The sequence below is a fragment of the Microtus oregoni genome, unplaced genomic scaffold (assembly GCF_018167655.1).
Source record: "Microtus oregoni isolate MIOR12 unplaced genomic scaffold, Mior012 000021F_ref0000039, whole genome shotgun sequence".
Taxonomy (NCBI): Eukaryota; Metazoa; Chordata; class Mammalia; order Rodentia; family Cricetidae; genus Microtus; species Microtus oregoni.
In genome coordinates this window covers 47699-62846 of record NW_024543080.1, presented here as the reverse complement: position 1 = coordinate 62846, position 15148 = coordinate 47699, and the positions used below count along the sequence as shown (strand labels likewise).

General features: G+C 43.7%; 2 protein-coding genes across 5 annotated transcripts in view; one reads left to right on the top strand and one right to left on the bottom strand.

Annotated features, from left to right (window-relative positions):
• Positions 1 to 9053, bottom strand: part of LOC121460927 (helicase POLQ-like) — a 42860-nt gene extending 33807 nt beyond the window's left edge. For 3 of the 4 annotated variants that reach the window (XR_005976120.1, XM_041671613.1, XM_041671614.1), the window contains exons 1-5: positions 8722 to 9053; positions 6430 to 7138; positions 4601 to 4779; positions 3691 to 3891; positions 3273 to 3345 (exon numbers count right to left, since the gene is read on the bottom strand). Coding sequence is in view for 2 of the 4 variants with exons in the window: in XM_041671613.1 (XP_041527547.1) it covers positions 3273 to 3345; positions 3691 to 3891; positions 4601 to 4779; positions 6430 to 7138; positions 8722 to 8901 (1342 nt within the window). In the remaining 2 variants the exon portion in view is untranslated. Of the gene's footprint in view, positions 1 to 3272; positions 3346 to 3690; positions 3892 to 4600; positions 4780 to 6429; positions 7139 to 8721 lie in introns of those variants that run through there. The other variant, XM_041671615.1, reaches the window with a different exon arrangement.
• Positions 9054 to 9116: 63 nt separating this feature from the next.
• LOC121460928 (28S ribosomal protein S18c, mitochondrial-like) lies at positions 9117 to 14932 on the top strand. Its single transcript, XM_041671618.1, has 6 exons — positions 9117 to 9268; positions 9980 to 10035; positions 12381 to 12464; positions 13331 to 13388; positions 14488 to 14547; positions 14821 to 14932. The coding sequence occupies exons 1-6, from the start codon at positions 9178 to 9180 to the stop codon at positions 14895 to 14897; spliced, it is 426 nt and encodes a 141-aa protein (XP_041527552.1). The 5' UTR covers positions 9117 to 9177; the 3' UTR covers positions 14898 to 14932.
• The last annotated feature ends 216 nt before the right edge of the window (positions 14933 to 15148 follow it).

Genomic DNA, 15148 nt, shown 5'->3' with positions numbered 1-15148 from the left:
TGGCATCTCCTGATTCTTCCTACTCTCTGTATATATATCTCTTCCAGTATGGCTATGTTCTGTTAAGCCATTGGCCGAGAGCAGCTTCTTTATTCATTAACCAATAAAAACAACACATATAGAGAAGGACTTCCCACACCAAGCGTACAACCTGAGTGCCCTATAACCAAAACGTTTGGACCAAATGTTTCAGATTTGGGATCTTGTCAGATTCTGGAATATTTGCATATACATAAGGAAGAATCTTGATGTGACCTAGGTCCAACCACATGGTTTATTTGCTTCATATACACCTCACACCCAAGGTGACTTTTCACGCTGTTAGTGCACCTGCATTTTGACTGTGTCCCATCAAATGAGGGCAATAAAAACTTCCACTTGTGGTGTTATAACAGCGGTCAAAAAGTTTTAGCCCATTCTGGGTTTCTGATCTTCAGACTGCCAAGCGGTATATTGTCACAGTAAATAATCTGAGGCTCAAGGAACGAGACCTTTCAGGCAGTGCGAATGGACACTTTGTAAGACTTGTAAACCAGACAGTGGGTACAGCACACTGTGATGTGCATCTGACAGCTGCAGAGGACACAGGGCTCAATGAGTCCCAAACGCCTTTTAAAACAACATCAGAGTTTGATCATGTACTGCTGGCTGGCCTGGAACTCTCTGTAGCCCAGGATGGCTTCAAACTCCTGCCTCAGCCTACCAAGTGCTAGGAATACCAGTGTAAACTACTGTGCTCAGCTAGTCTCAAACTTTTGTGTCATATGAAAAGTCTCTTATGTTGTCAACATTAAAAAAATATTCTAAAAATCAGGCCTGGTGATGCTGACCATAATCCCAGCCTCTGAGAAATAGAAATAGGAGGACCAAGTGGTCAGGGCCAGCCTGAGCTACAGGAGACCATGTCTAAAAAATAAAAACACAAGGAAACAAATTAGCCAGGAAGCTCATAAAGCTAAATGACTTTCTAGACTTGGCTATTGATATAAAAACTAAAGCTAAGCCTTCTTAGCATGCTTCCTCATTGATTCTGCCTTATATCATGAAATGATCATCCAGGGCACTGTCCAAAGAGGACAAGATAGGCTACAAGCTGAATAAGCAAGCAGGGGAATGATCAAGAAAGCCTGTGCTATGCTGGGCGGTGGTGGTGCACACCTTTTTTGTTTTGTTTTTGTGTTTTGTTTTTTCGAAATAGGGTTTCTCTGTAGCTTTGGAGCCTGTCCTGGAACTAGCTCTTGTAGACTAAGCTGGCCTGGAACTCACAGAGATCCACCTGCCTCTGCCTCCCGAGTGCTGGGATTAAAGGCGTGTGCCACCACCTTTAATCCCAGCACTTGGTATTAAGAGCCTAGCTGTAAATTCAAGTCAGCCTGGTCTACGTAGTGACTTTCAGGACAGCCAAGGCTACACAGAGAAACCCTGACTCAAAAAAAACTAACAAAAAAAAAAAGAAAAAATGTCTGTGCTAGAAATAACAGGGTATAAGCTGGAAACATGGAGGTTAATAAAGGAGGCGAAAGGTAAAATTGTTACTGGGTTTATATTCGCAAATATCTTTTCATCTACACTAGATAAGTCAGGCTGAGAGGGGGAAGAGATGGAAAATCAAGATACAAAGAGTCAGCTAGAACCTGGTGCTTTCTGTGGCAGTCTGGCAGAAAAGGATGAGCTATCCCACTAAAGAGTCAGTGAAAGGGAGCAAGGAGAGGGCTTCAAACAGAGCCACAGGGTACACAGAGAAGAACTGGGTGCTGACAGATATCACAAGTGAAGGTCAGTGTCCCAGGGCTTGGGGCACTGCGACAGCGGGACCACTTGACCCTGGAAGTTTTAGGACACTCTAGGCAACACAGCCGGTAAGACGCTGGTTTAGCTATCTGCTAGTGAATGGTGATGGCAAGTTCAAAGTGAAGAAGAAAGGGTTTAAGGAAATAAACTTCAGGTGAGCTCAGCTGCTCATAAACATTCACGTAGCAGATTCTACTTGGAAAGGAAGTGTAACCTGGAAATACAGACTGAGTTATGAGCACATGGCAAGTCCTCAAACCCTGGAGGAAAGATGACAGCTAGCAGTGTAACCCTCCTGGCAGGTCGAAGATATTCTAAGGGGACTCTCACACGCCTCCTTTCTCGTCACACTACTGACATGACTACTGTTCTTGAGGAAAGGTAACGTTCCTAGGGTTCTCATGCTGACGTAAAGGAAAGGCCGGGGACAGGAGCTTGTCTCCTAGAAAGATTCCACATTTCTGACAGCTTGTCAGCCACCCTGCAGGAAAGACTGAAGCTGAGACAAGGGTTAGCCAGGGACAGGCAGGACTACACCCTGGCCAGGACTGCTGGTTAGCTAAAGCTCTGGCCTTTATGACTGCCCAGGCACGGCCCTGTCACTCTCACTGAAATATAAGTCTGACGCCAGCCGGAACTGTTCTGCTCACCCAGGGACCTCAGGCACTGGGAAAAGTGACAGGAAAGTAGCAGCTGTTCGATAACTTAAAGATTGCAGAGGGCTACGATCTACCTAAAAGCAATCACTTTCACAATTTAAAAACCTCTTCTTGGGGGCAAAGGTGTTTCTCGGTGTTTGAGTGTGTTTGAGCAGACACACCGGCCCATAAGACCTTATGAGATGACATTTACAGCTTTCCAGATACAAGGTAAACACGCAACACCACATCAATAAACAGAGATAATTAGGGTATTTCATGCATAATTTAAAGACCACTGGATGTTGCAAAATAGTTCCTTAAAATCTTCTCAACTATATTTTGCCAGGTGTGGTGGTGCACACCCTAGTATCAGCACTCAGAAGGCAAAGGCAGGCTGTGACTGGGAGGCCACCTTGTCTACACAGCAGGTTCCAGGCCAGCTAGAGCTATACAGTGAGACCCTGTCTTACCAACAAACAGACAAGGTAGGAAGCTGGCAGCGATGGTGCCGAGGGCAATGGTGGCAGCAAATCCTATCCAGGGCTATGTGAAGCCACAGTGAAGGTTCCACACATTCTCAGGGAACCCTCATAACCATCCCACCAGGCAGGCGCCATCACAATCTCCATTTTACAGCCAGAAGCGCGGAGGCTGCTGCTGTGGCTGAATCCAGAGCAGGCAGTTGGGAAACAGGTCCGCTTCCAACACCTTCGCAAGTCTCACCCAGCTACTCTCACAAGAGAGATGCATAAGCTGACGAGCTAAGGCATGAGCCTCAAGTGCCTTGCTGTGGGTTATAGAATCGAGTGACAGAATTAAGTCATCTAAGTCAGTACTTACTGCTAGTGTAGAGCACTTTCGCTAGGGTCATCTCCAGGATGGCGCCACGGCTCCCTTCCCCGATCATGTGCAACTATGACATTAAAGGGGGTGGGGAGGAAAGCAGTCAGTGCTCACATATGTTCATAGAAAGCATGGCTACTTTGCGCAGAATGAACAGGTATTGGATATTACAACTAATACACGCTTAGATGTGGAGCAGCATCCTGACACGTTTGAGATTTGGTAAGTACCACTATAAAATGTCTCTGCAGACCCACCCTCATGGTTCAAGATACATTTGCCTGAGACCAGATATAAGACAGTCCCGCAAGGCACATCTCCTCTTGTGTTCTCTGTATATTAATTACTGAGAAGATCCAAACCGCAGCAAGGATAATGAGTGCAGGATGTCAGTATAATAAATATGTCAACCAACCTCATCGATGACAACCAGACCCAGAGAGCTGATCCGTCCGGTTTCAATCAAGGCGTTTACCAGGCTATGCCCTTTCTCGATAGTGGCGATATACAGCGATCTCTTTTCCCTCCTTTTAGTCGGAGGAAACTTTCCTTTGCTTCCAGCATATTCTTCAACAAAGAAACCAAGTTCTACACCAAAACTTGATAAACTGGCAATCTAGAATTGTAGTTAAATAAACAAAAACACAAATCAGAGATGGAGTTGAAAGAATTCAGAGGAACTCCCTTGATGTAAAGTCGTCCCCTTGGTGGGCCCAGTTTAGAAACACCTATTTAGGAACTGGTGCAACATGAGACGGTGATCTTTACAAAATAAACACATAACAACTTTTTATTTAGTCTATGTGTATGGGCGTTTGGTCTACATGTAAATCTGTGCTCCGTGTGCATGCAGTGCCAGAGGCCAAAGAGGGTGATGAATTCCTTGGTACTAGAGTTACAGATGATTCTGAGCCACCATGTGGGTGCTCTGAATCAAACCCAGGACCCCTGGAAGAGTAGTCAGGGCTTTTAACCATTTTTCCAGCCTTAGTATTTACAACTTTAAAAGTATATAATGCAAAAATAATTTCACTTGTCTCCTCTTATATTAAAAAACCCATCAGACTGACTCATTTATTCTGATAAGGTAATGAGTTAGTTTCTGCTTGAAAAAGCAGGCTAAATATTGATGGGGCATTTAAGATACAGTTCATACCACCAACTTAGCAAAAAAAAAACTATATACAATTAATAGTTGAAAGTAATTAAGTACTGTGTTACTCCTGTACATCCTAAAAATAATCAGTAATAGTTAATACATTTATGCTAGTTTTTAGATCTTAAAACGTCATATTAGAAAATAACAATTGTTTAAACACACACACCTTTTCTTGGACAATTGCCACATATGGAAGAATCATTAAAACATCCTTCTGTCGGCAGAGCAGTTCTTGTAGCATTAAAATCTCAGCCACAAGAGTTTTTCCACCACTTGTTGGCAAGGAATATATTAAATTTTTTCTTTTTTGCACAGAACTTAATGTGAGACAAGTATGCTGCCAGTCTGTAGAATTCAAAGAAAAACAGCAGAGATTATTGTCCCCTTCAATATTCTCAAGAATTTTTCTGAGACAAAATCATTGTGGCGGTCTTCATGAGGACAAATACAGTTCTCACAGAGGGCAAAAGGCCAGTCCTGAATGAACCCAGCAGATCTGAGTTCAGCCCTTGTCACCCTAAGATACAGGAGCCAAATTCCAACAGAGCAGACATGGGCAGAGAAGGGCAGTCTAAGAACCTGTGTTCATTCTGAAATCATCCTGTGTTCTACAAGAGCGTGTAGGCTTCCCTCCCTCACTTACTCAAGAGCTTCTTAGGCAGAAATAGAGGGGAAAGAAAAGAAAATCCACAAGATCTTGCCCAAACCAGAAAAGCCTGCAATCAGCGCTTCTGGACTTGATCTTTGAGTGATCCAAACGTCATTTAAATAGGACTACCTGAATCATAAAAGGCTTCAGTTACTGACTGGCGCACCCAGGGTCTCTGGGAGAGAACCAAATCCCACCAGTTGTCCTCTGACCTCCAGATGCATGCCAGGGCACACGTATCTACATACATACACACCCAAGCACATAGAACAAACAAATGGGAAAAAAGTTAAAAACTATTTACACACCTAATATACAGTTTAAGAAAACTCATCCCAAATTTAATTTAAAGGGCTTCAATATACTATTTTAAGAATTAACGGCCCAGGCCAGGCGGTGGTGGCACACGCCTTTAATCCCAGCACTAGGGAGGCAGAGGCAAGGCAGATCTCTGTGAGTTCGAGCCTGGTCTACAAAGCGAGTTCCAGGACAGCCAGGGCTGTTACAAAGAACCTTGTCTCAAACAAACAAACAAACAAACAGCAGAGAAGAAGAGAGTGTTGGTGTACATTTAATCCCTGTATTTGGGAGGCAAGGGCAGGCAGATTGCAGTGAATTCCAGGCCAGCCTCGTCAAAACAAATTTCCAAGACAGCCAGGGCTACACAGTGAGGCCTCACCTCAAAATAAGACATTATTAAAACAGTCCATTTAAGATCCTGAGCAGTCAAACCACTAAATTCTGCTAGAGAATTCAGATGCAGCCAATACCAATGAAACAATAAAAGAATGAAGGGGAGAAGAAAAAGGCGAGAAGCAGAGTGGGAAGGATGAAAACTCAGCGGTGTGGCCACAGCAGAACGTGAGGCTGCTCTGGATCAGATCTGGGCTTGGATTCCTTCGTCTCTGCAACTTAAGTGAAGGCACAGAAGGGAGGGGACCGAAGACTAGAAGACTACCTAGGCAAGAGGCACAGCAGGATGTCTGGCTTGAGGACGGTGAGGAAGGAAGTCTGTGACAGCAGGCTTAACACAACTGACATTCTGGCCATTCCAGATGAGAAACAGAACCAAGTCAGAACCAAGGAATCACCTGCTTCCACTGGTTTGAATTAATGTTATAATATGATTTTTTTTTTTTTTTTGGTTTTTCGAGACAGGGTTTCTCTGTGGTTTTGGAGCCTGCCCTGGAACTAGCTCTTGTAGACCAGGCTGGTCTTGAACTCACAGAGATCCGCCTGCCTCTGCCTCCCAAGTGCTGGGATTGAAGGCGTGCGCCACCACCGCCTGGCTTGTTATAATATGACTTGAATTATAAATTCGGTTTTCATTTTATAAAAAGCATTACCATATAGTTTTTTGATTCCTTTCAACTGAGCATAAAGGTCTCTCACTTTGCTGGGTAGAGAATAAAAAGGACCAAGATCATCCGACGGTGACTCCATTGCCTTCCTAGCAACACTGATCTCCTCAGATAGGAGGGTCTCTTTGAGGTGTTTACTCCTGGAAAACACCGGTGTTTGGGCTGTGGCATTCCCAGCCATGGCACTTTTCAGGTGGTCTGCAATACTCTTCCTCCTGCTCGTCTCTGAAGAAGCTCTGGCTTCAGAGAGGTCATCATTTGTCTGCGGTAGCTCTTGATGGCTAAAGGCCGGTTCCTCATTCAGCGATTTATGTGAGTTCCCATCTCTTTCCTTAGCAGATTGATCGCCCAAATCATTTGATGAGTTCTGTATACGTTCAAAATATAAAATCTGAGAAGAAGGCACATCAAACAAAAGATCACTGTCAGGTTCAGGCCCAGCAGGGCCATCTGCAGCACTCTGGTTCTTTATGTGTTGGTTAGTTTCAGGGTCAGCAGAGCTGCTCACAGCGAAGACAGGGAGTTTGTTTTCCATGCTTTCTGAACAAAGACCTTTGGTGGCCGAGTCTGTGACAAGCTCCCTGTGCTCGGGCAGTTGTGTATATTTTTGTTCCAGGTCCTCAACTTGAGCTAAAAAGGAATTTTCTGTAAAGCTATCATAGCCATTAAACATGTCCTCTTCACTGTCGTTCTCCTGAAAGGGAAACAAAAATACATAAAGAGTTCCATCCTTCATAAAGAATAAAAAGTGTTCCGGCAAATCAAATATATCACTATATGCAAATTATCCTCTGAATACATTATCACCAGATAAAAGAAACAATCAAGCCCAGAGACTTGAACTGACTTGCCTAAGAGTGCTGCTGGAGGGGGTTGGAGAGATGGCTCAGAGATTAAGAGCACTGGCTACTCTTCCAGAGGTCCTGAGTTCAATTCCCAGCAACCACATGGTGGCTCACAACCATCTATGAGATCTGGTGCCCTCTTCTGGTGGGCAGGCGTACTTGCAGACAGAACATTGTATACATAATAAATAAATAAATTTAAAAAAAAAGAGTGCTGCTGGATTATTATGGGATATCAGGATGCCAGGACAGGATCTCACATAACAGAGGTACAAAGTTTTGAACCTCCCACCTCTGCCTCCTGAGTGCTGGGACTCAAACCCAGGGCTTTATGCACACTAGGTAAGCATTCTACCAACTCAGCTATGCCCCCAGCTCAGCCCAAGGGGTGATACTATACTTTTAAATTATTTAGGCCTGCTCCTTGCTCCACTGCAGAGCCCAAACTCCCAGTCTTTGGAATTTAAAATTTTTTTACTTTATTTTATAAAGCTTTGCCTCCACGTATGTCTGTATAAGTGTTGGGTTCCCAGGAACTGGAGTTATAGACAGTTGTGAACTATCATGTGGGTACTGGGAATTGAACCTGGGTACTCTGGAAGAGCAGCCAGTGCTCTTAAACACTGAGCCATCTCTCCAGTCCCAGGGATTTTAATTCCTAAACCCGTGCTAAAGCACTGAGAAATGAAAGAATGGTAGACATCTATAAGGTTGTGAATTTAATAAATACTTTTGGAAATCCCTACCCAGACACTAAAGTAGAGGTTGGCCTGTTACAAAATCATGGTTGTACCACTAGACACTACAAGCAAATTCTTTTCTGAACTTGGAATTGTGACAAGAGAATGCACTCTCATGTGGGGTGGCTTGTTGAACAGAAAAGATAAAAACTGGGAGCTAATAATTATTTATTAGAGTTAGAACTTGGGCTTCTCAACGTCCTGGGGCCTGGTTTAATAAAGTAACCAGCATGTCAGAGGTCACCAATAAAAAGTTTTATTGGTAAAGTAGAAATGAGTCATTTTGAAGGCTGGCCTTCTATCTGTCAGAGCAGTTAACTGCCCCATGAATACTTTTTATGACAAGGATAGTGTATTTGTGTGTTTGTGTGTGTGCGTATGTGTGTATAACAGGGATGGTGTGTGTGTGTGTGTGTGTGTGTGTGTGTGTGTACGTCTCACATCCACTTAAAGGTTTAAGGCAGTGTCTCCCCAAGTGTAAACAAGGATGACGATGAGAAGCGCACAGGAAGGCTGCTCATCTAACCGGTCAACCGTGTGCACCTGGGAGGTTTCGAGCCCCCTCCCCTCGCAGCGGTGCCCGGTGCAGGGGACGCGGGTCGGTCCTGCAGCCCTCGGTGATGACGGGACCGGGCTCTGCAGCCCTCGGTGATGACGGAACCGGGCTCTGCGGGGAATCAGCGGGGCTGTACCTGGGCGGGCTCCTGGCTCCCGGTTTTGCGCCGCCGCCTCCCGGCCGCCCCTTCGTCCTCCAGGTCCTCGGAGGGCTGGAGCTCGGCCGGGGCGGGGGCGACGCAGAGGCTCTCTATGCTGCCGCGGTTCCTTTTGCGAACAGACACCCGCCTGCGGATGTGGGGACCGCCGTCCTCCATGGCTAGGGCAGAGAGCCGGGCCGCCCGGGGTGCAGACTCAAGCCTCTGCCACCGCTCGGATGCTCTCCATCTCCCCGCGGCGCGGTCTGATATCACGTGACATCCGGCCCGCGGAGGGCGGGAACAGAAAGGTGCCCTTTTGTCGCGCTGAAATCCCGGGCGCGCCTGCACCCGGAACCTTTGCGTAGAAGCCTCGGGGCCCGCGGGGGAAGACTACCGGGAAAGGACCTGTCGGGCCGATTAGGGAAAGGAAAGGAAGAGGAAGGGCGAAGAATCATGACGGCTCTGGTGGTGATGTGCAGTGGTGTAGGGAGGAAAAGCTTGACCACGGCTGCAGTCTGCCTCGCGGATCGCGGAGCTCACACGGGTAAAGTCTGCAGCAGAGCCTTGCGGCCGCAGTCGGCTTCTGGTTGTCGATGGCGTCTTTGCTCTTAGCGACTTGACTTTTCTACACTGTAACTAGCTCTAAGAGGGGTGGGAAGCTCGAGTCGCCTGAGTCTGGTTTCTCACAGCTAAGCAAGCAGTCCTTTGAGGTGTAGTCAACTCGTTACTTTTAATTTTTGTTTCTGTTTTTCTCTGTCAGTAAATTGAATCGTTTTCTTGTATTCCCTTTGGGATGGCAGTGCCTTTCTGTTGCTCCTGGACATACTTGCATTGCAAGCTGGTAACTGTAGAAAGGGGGAAGGTTTTATAGGAGAGAAAATATGTATGTTCAAAGCCTTGGGAATCATTTTAAGTTCTCTTGTGCCCCAAATCTAACAGGATGTTAACCAATCACTGAGTAAAAAGATTATGAAACCTTTATTTTATATTATACGGGTGTTTTGTTTGTTTGAGACAGTATCTCACTATTATGTAGTTTTGGCTGTCCTGGAACTGAGTATGTAGACCAGGCTGCCTTGAACTCACAGAGATTCACCTGCCTTTGCCTACCACGTGCTGGGATTAAAGGTGTGCACCACCATGCCCGGCACTATATCGTGCCTTTTGATTCTGTAGCCCATTTAAAGACATAAGTCTTTGTTAGATATTAAGTGAATGAAAATAATTGGGTCATTGCATTTCTGTTTACTTACAGTGCTGTGGAGAAGAAGTTGTGCACAGTATAAACAGGTAGCCAGCAATGAGGATCTGGTAAGATTCCTTTTTATTTTATTTTTTTAATTTTTTTTTAAGATTTATTTATTTATTTATCTATCTATTTATTTATTACATATACAGTGTTCTGCTTGCATGTATGGTTGCAGGCCAGAAGAGGGCACCAGATCTCATTATAGATGGTTGTGAGCCACCATGTGGTTGCTGGGAATTGAACTCAGGACCTCTGGAAGAGCAGTCAGTGCTCTTAACCTCTGAGCCATCTCTCCAGCCCCCTCCTTTTTATTTTTTTAAAGAAAATATTTATTGTTTTTATTACATTGGGGGGTGGGAGCTGTGGAAGCCAGAGAGGGCATTAGATCCTCTGGAGCTAGAATTAGAGGTGGTTGTGAGCCACTGGATGTGGGTGCTGGGATCCTAAGCCCTGTCAGTAAGAACAGCAAGTGTGTTTAACCACAGACACCCATCCAGCCCCAGATTTTTTTCCCCTTATATTACTAAGCCATTTCCAAATTTGGCCTAGTTTTTTATATTTTACCTGTTTGGAATTCAATTATAGGACAAAGCAAAATAATGTTTACTTTGAGTTTGGAAAGTCTAACTTACTGACTATGGTCACTTGGGTTTTGAAGGGAATCCTAGATTTTGGGGGGATTCTGTAATACATATTTTTCTTTGTAGATATTAAAGGATATGATTTGAGAATTTCTAAACATAGCTTGGGTAGATAGAATAATTGTAGATAATAGAATTATGGAACAGCATTATTTTTATCTAATTTATCAGTTTTGACAGGCTACCTTGATAAAAGATACAATTAAAGTTATTTTGTTTTGTTTTCTTCAAGACAGGTTTTCTTTGTGTAGTCCTGGCTGTCCTGGAACTAACTTTGTAGACCAGGCTGGTCTTGAACTCATAGAGACCCACCCACCTCTGCCTCACACCAAACTAGTTTAGGACATTTAATCAGCTGCTTCTAAACTGTAGGTGTATTTTTATGGGTTTAAAGTATGAACATGGATGTGGGCACCCAATCACACCATGCAAGTACTTAGCTAGAGTTGAGGAGAAATATAGCTTATATCTCAACTGATTATAAATTGGATTAAGAAAACTCAAGGCAAACTAGATGTGGTGCACACATATTGTACTAGCACTTAGAATGCCGAAGTGGAAGGATCTTTTGAGTTCAAGGTCACCCTGGGTTACAGCAACAACAACAAAACCTTTTTGGCCTTTTGGCTAAGATCAAATGTTAAAAAAGAAAAGCGGGCTGGAGAGATGGCTCAGCGGTTAAGAGCATTGCTTGCTCTTCCTAACGTCCTGAGTTCAATTCTCAGCAACCACATGGTGGCTTACAACCATCTGTAATGAGGTCTGATGCCCTCTTCTGGCCATCAGGCATACACACACGCAGACAGAATATACATACTAAATACATAATAAATAAATAAATAAATAAATAATTTTTTATTTAAAAAAACAAGAAAGAAAAACAGCAAGTATACAAAAAAATAAATTATGTACTGTAAACACCAAGGAATGTGTCAAAGCAGATGAGTGTCTGCCTTAGTCATCTAAGTCATACATCATGCTTAAAAATAATAAAGGAAATTTACTCTTGTATCTAGGTCATAAATCCTAATGTGACTAATGCAAAGTATGTATCTTTTCCACAGAAAACGCACACAGTCATACTCATTTGTCACAGTTAAGGAAGGTTATAGATTTCAGAGCCATGTCTGAATTAAGACCCTGTGCCGGGGTGTTGTCATGCAAACTGTAATATTTCAGCATTTGGAAGGCTGATACGGAAGGGTGGGGAGTGTGAGGCTACCATATGCTGCACACTAAGCTGTAGGACAGCTGAGGTTACAAAGTGAGACCCTATTTCAAGAAACCAAACCACAACAGCAAAGGACCATGGAACAGGAACAGAAAAGGCACTGTGACGAGGAAGGAAGAGTGTGGAAGGACAGGGACAAAAGAGCATCGCAGGACACACATGTTGTGTTAGTCCTATTGTAAAAGCAGGAAAAGATTCTTGGGAATAAAGAAGGGACCAGTAAGCGGGAGAGGCAGCTTGAGTGAGAGCTGTAGAAGGTAAATAAGAACAAAGTATAAATCATACACACACATGCATATATACAGAAATGTCATCACAAGCACATGTGATGTATACAGAAATGTATATCATTTATCAGCGTGCTGATCTTGGAAGTCCTCTTCTGCATAAATGATTCTTCATTGCAGTAATTCCTCTTTAGCCAGGTTGACCCAAAATAAAGTACCTGTGTAAAGAGATTCCAAGTGTAGCTGTAGCTTTATCTTTTCTGTCTGTCTTAACACATTTTCATCATGAGACTGTTCTTTTATCCTAGCCAATCCCGATGGAAAACCCCTATAAGGAGCCCCTTAAGAGGTGTGTCTTGTGCGAGAAACGTGTGGATTATAAGAATGTACAGGTGAGTGTTGGTTGGCCTCTGTGGTACTTGACTAGAATTCTGTTCTGTTCATTTGCTCAGACGATCTTGTCACTGTCATCAGGCTTTCTGTAGGACGGATTGAGCAGCCTCATGACATCAGATCTGGTTTTAATGCCCTATGTTATCTCTATTCAGCTCAGAGCCCCTTGCTCCCCTCAGTCATATGATTTGGCTAAGTCCCTTTGCTCTGTTGTGCACAGTGGCTCACTGCACTTTGGGGTTTGGGCAGAGCTGTCCTGTGAAGCTGACCTTTGCAGTTCACTATCATATTATATTGCTTTAGATAGTTTTTCCTTACGCTTTCAGCAAATTAGAAGTAACGGATGTGGGGGAAGTGAATGAAATGAGAAGTATTCTTACAGTAGTGTAAATGACAGCTGCCTCAGGAGGAGGAATTGCAAGAAATTCTAAGAACTACAATGCAGCAGATATTTGGGGGGGAGCCAAGGCTAGTGCCTTGTAGCTAGAAAGTGTTATTAAACTCTTCAAGAAGAAGATGTGCCCTAGTCTGTGTCCCGAAGAACTCACTTGATCACCTGTTGTGACCAGCGAAGTATCCAGTCCTGGCTGTGAGCAGCAGTGTTAGGGCTGTGGGAGTTGGTCGCCATGGCACCTAACAGAAAGTGTGCCTTGGTCTTACTAAGTTTCTGATACATTAGACGTTAACTTTTTAAAAAATGCCTTGTTGCTACAAGGTATTTTAGTTCATGTTATTAACTTTGTCTGAAACGTAGTAAATGTTTACATAACTTGAAGGTTATTTCTAAAACCTTTTTAAATTTACATATTCAGGGTTGAATAACAAATACACTAACATTTTTCCCTTTCAAATGTAACCCCCACAGCTTTTGTCCCAGTTTATCTCTCCATTTACCGGATGCATTTACGGACGGCACATAACAGGTACTTTCTTAATCTTAGAGATGTAAGTGTAGATAAGAATCACACTGGTCACTGGTCGCTTCTGTTATCTTAGGAGACTGGCAGTTTTCCGTCATGCTGAGTCAGTGTTAGGCCAGCTCTACAGGGACTGGAGTGGGATCCTTAGGGGAGGATTTACCTTCAGTGCAAGCAGCAGTTGCCTCCTTTACTCCCAGCTAACTTCAGGATGACAACATACAGAAATTTGGGCTTAAGCGAGAACTGTATCTTTGTCTAGACAGGTGGTCCAGCAGTTAAGTTTGCATACACTTCTTACAGAAGACTGGAGTTAAATTCCCAGCACCCACATCAGGTGTCTTGTAACATCTGGGACTCCAGCTCCAGGGAATGCACATGTCTTTCTTCTGCAGGCACCTGAACTCATGTGCACATATCCCACCACCATTAAAGATAGTAAAACTAGCTGAGTGGTGGTGGTGCACGCCTTTAATCCTAGCACTTGGGAGGCAGAGGCAGGCGGATCTCTGTGAGTTTGAGGCCAGCCTGGTCTACAAGAGCTAGTTCCAGGACAGACTCCAAAACTACAGAGAAACCCTGTCTCGAAAAACCAAAAAGGAAAAAAAAAAGATAGTACAACTAAATCTCTTTTAAAATTACTATTCCTAGACTAAACAGTGTCAGCAGCTGATGGCGCTATCCAGACTGTCATTTGCTTTTTGTTTATTTGTTTACATAGGGCCACATGGTTGTCACTGAGTTACAGTTAACAGAATCGAGTGTATGACAGACCAAATGATTCACAAAAGATTTTTTAACTTTTTTTTTAATATTTATTTATTTATTATGTATACAATGTTCTGTCTGTGTGTATGCCTGCAGGCCAGAAGAGGGCACTAGACCTCATTACAGATGGTTGTGAGCCACCATGTGGTTGCTGGAAATTCAATTTAGGACCTTTGGAAGAATAGGCAATGCTCTTAACCACTGAGCCATCTCTCCAGCCCCATTTTTTAACTTTCTTAACAGAAAAATACTTAGCCAGTATTCATCTTAGAAAACTGTTGTGAACGTAATGCGAGCATTTTCTGACGTGTAAGAAAGTGCCTGTTGTGTTTCACAGGTCTTTGTGGGAAGAAACAGAAAGAAATAACGAAAGCCATTAAGAGAGCTCAGAAAATGGGTAAGTCCACCTGCGCAAATGAACGGAACTAGTTAAGACTTTACTCATGGGGGCAGGAGAGATGGCTCAGCGGTTAAGAGCATTGACTCTTCTTCCAGAGGTCCTGAGTTCAATTCCCAGCAACCACATGGTGGCTCACAACCATCTATAATGAACTCTGGTGCCCTCTTCTGGGGTGCAGGTAGAATACTGTATATGCAATAAATAATCTTTTAAAAAAAAAAAAAGACTTTACTCATGAACTTTGTGAAAAACTTGAATATCTCTTTACAGGGTTTATGCCAGTTATGTACAAGGATCCGGCATATCTCAAAGACCCTAAAGTGTGTAACATCAGGTACCGGGAATAAACTGCGAAGTTACTGCCAATAAATCTGGAAGTGAACATGTTGGCACTGACGGAGCTGCTTTGAGTAAAAGTGTCTTTCAAGGGATTAGGAGGGATGGGATGTACCCTTCCACACCATGAGTGTGCTCTGGGCACACTGCTTGAGATGGTAATGTTACCTTGTACACTTTGGTAAAAGTGGTACCTCATGGTGTCGCACCTTCTTTATATGGTACCTTTGATTATGGAAGGGGCAGGCTTCTATTAGAATTC

Coding starts and splice junctions, on each gene's coding strand:
- LOC121460928 (XM_041671618.1), top strand. CDS start 9,178: ATGACGGCTCTGGTGGTGATGTGCAGTGGTGTAGGGAGGAAAAGCTTG. Junction 12,465..13,330: donor TGGATTATAAGAATGTACAG/GTGAGTGTTGGT, acceptor TAACCCCCACAG/CTTTTGTCCCAGTTTATCTC. Junction 13,389..14,487: donor TTACGGACGGCACATAACAG/GTACTTTCTTAA, acceptor TGTGTTTCACAG/GTCTTTGTGGGAAGAAACAG.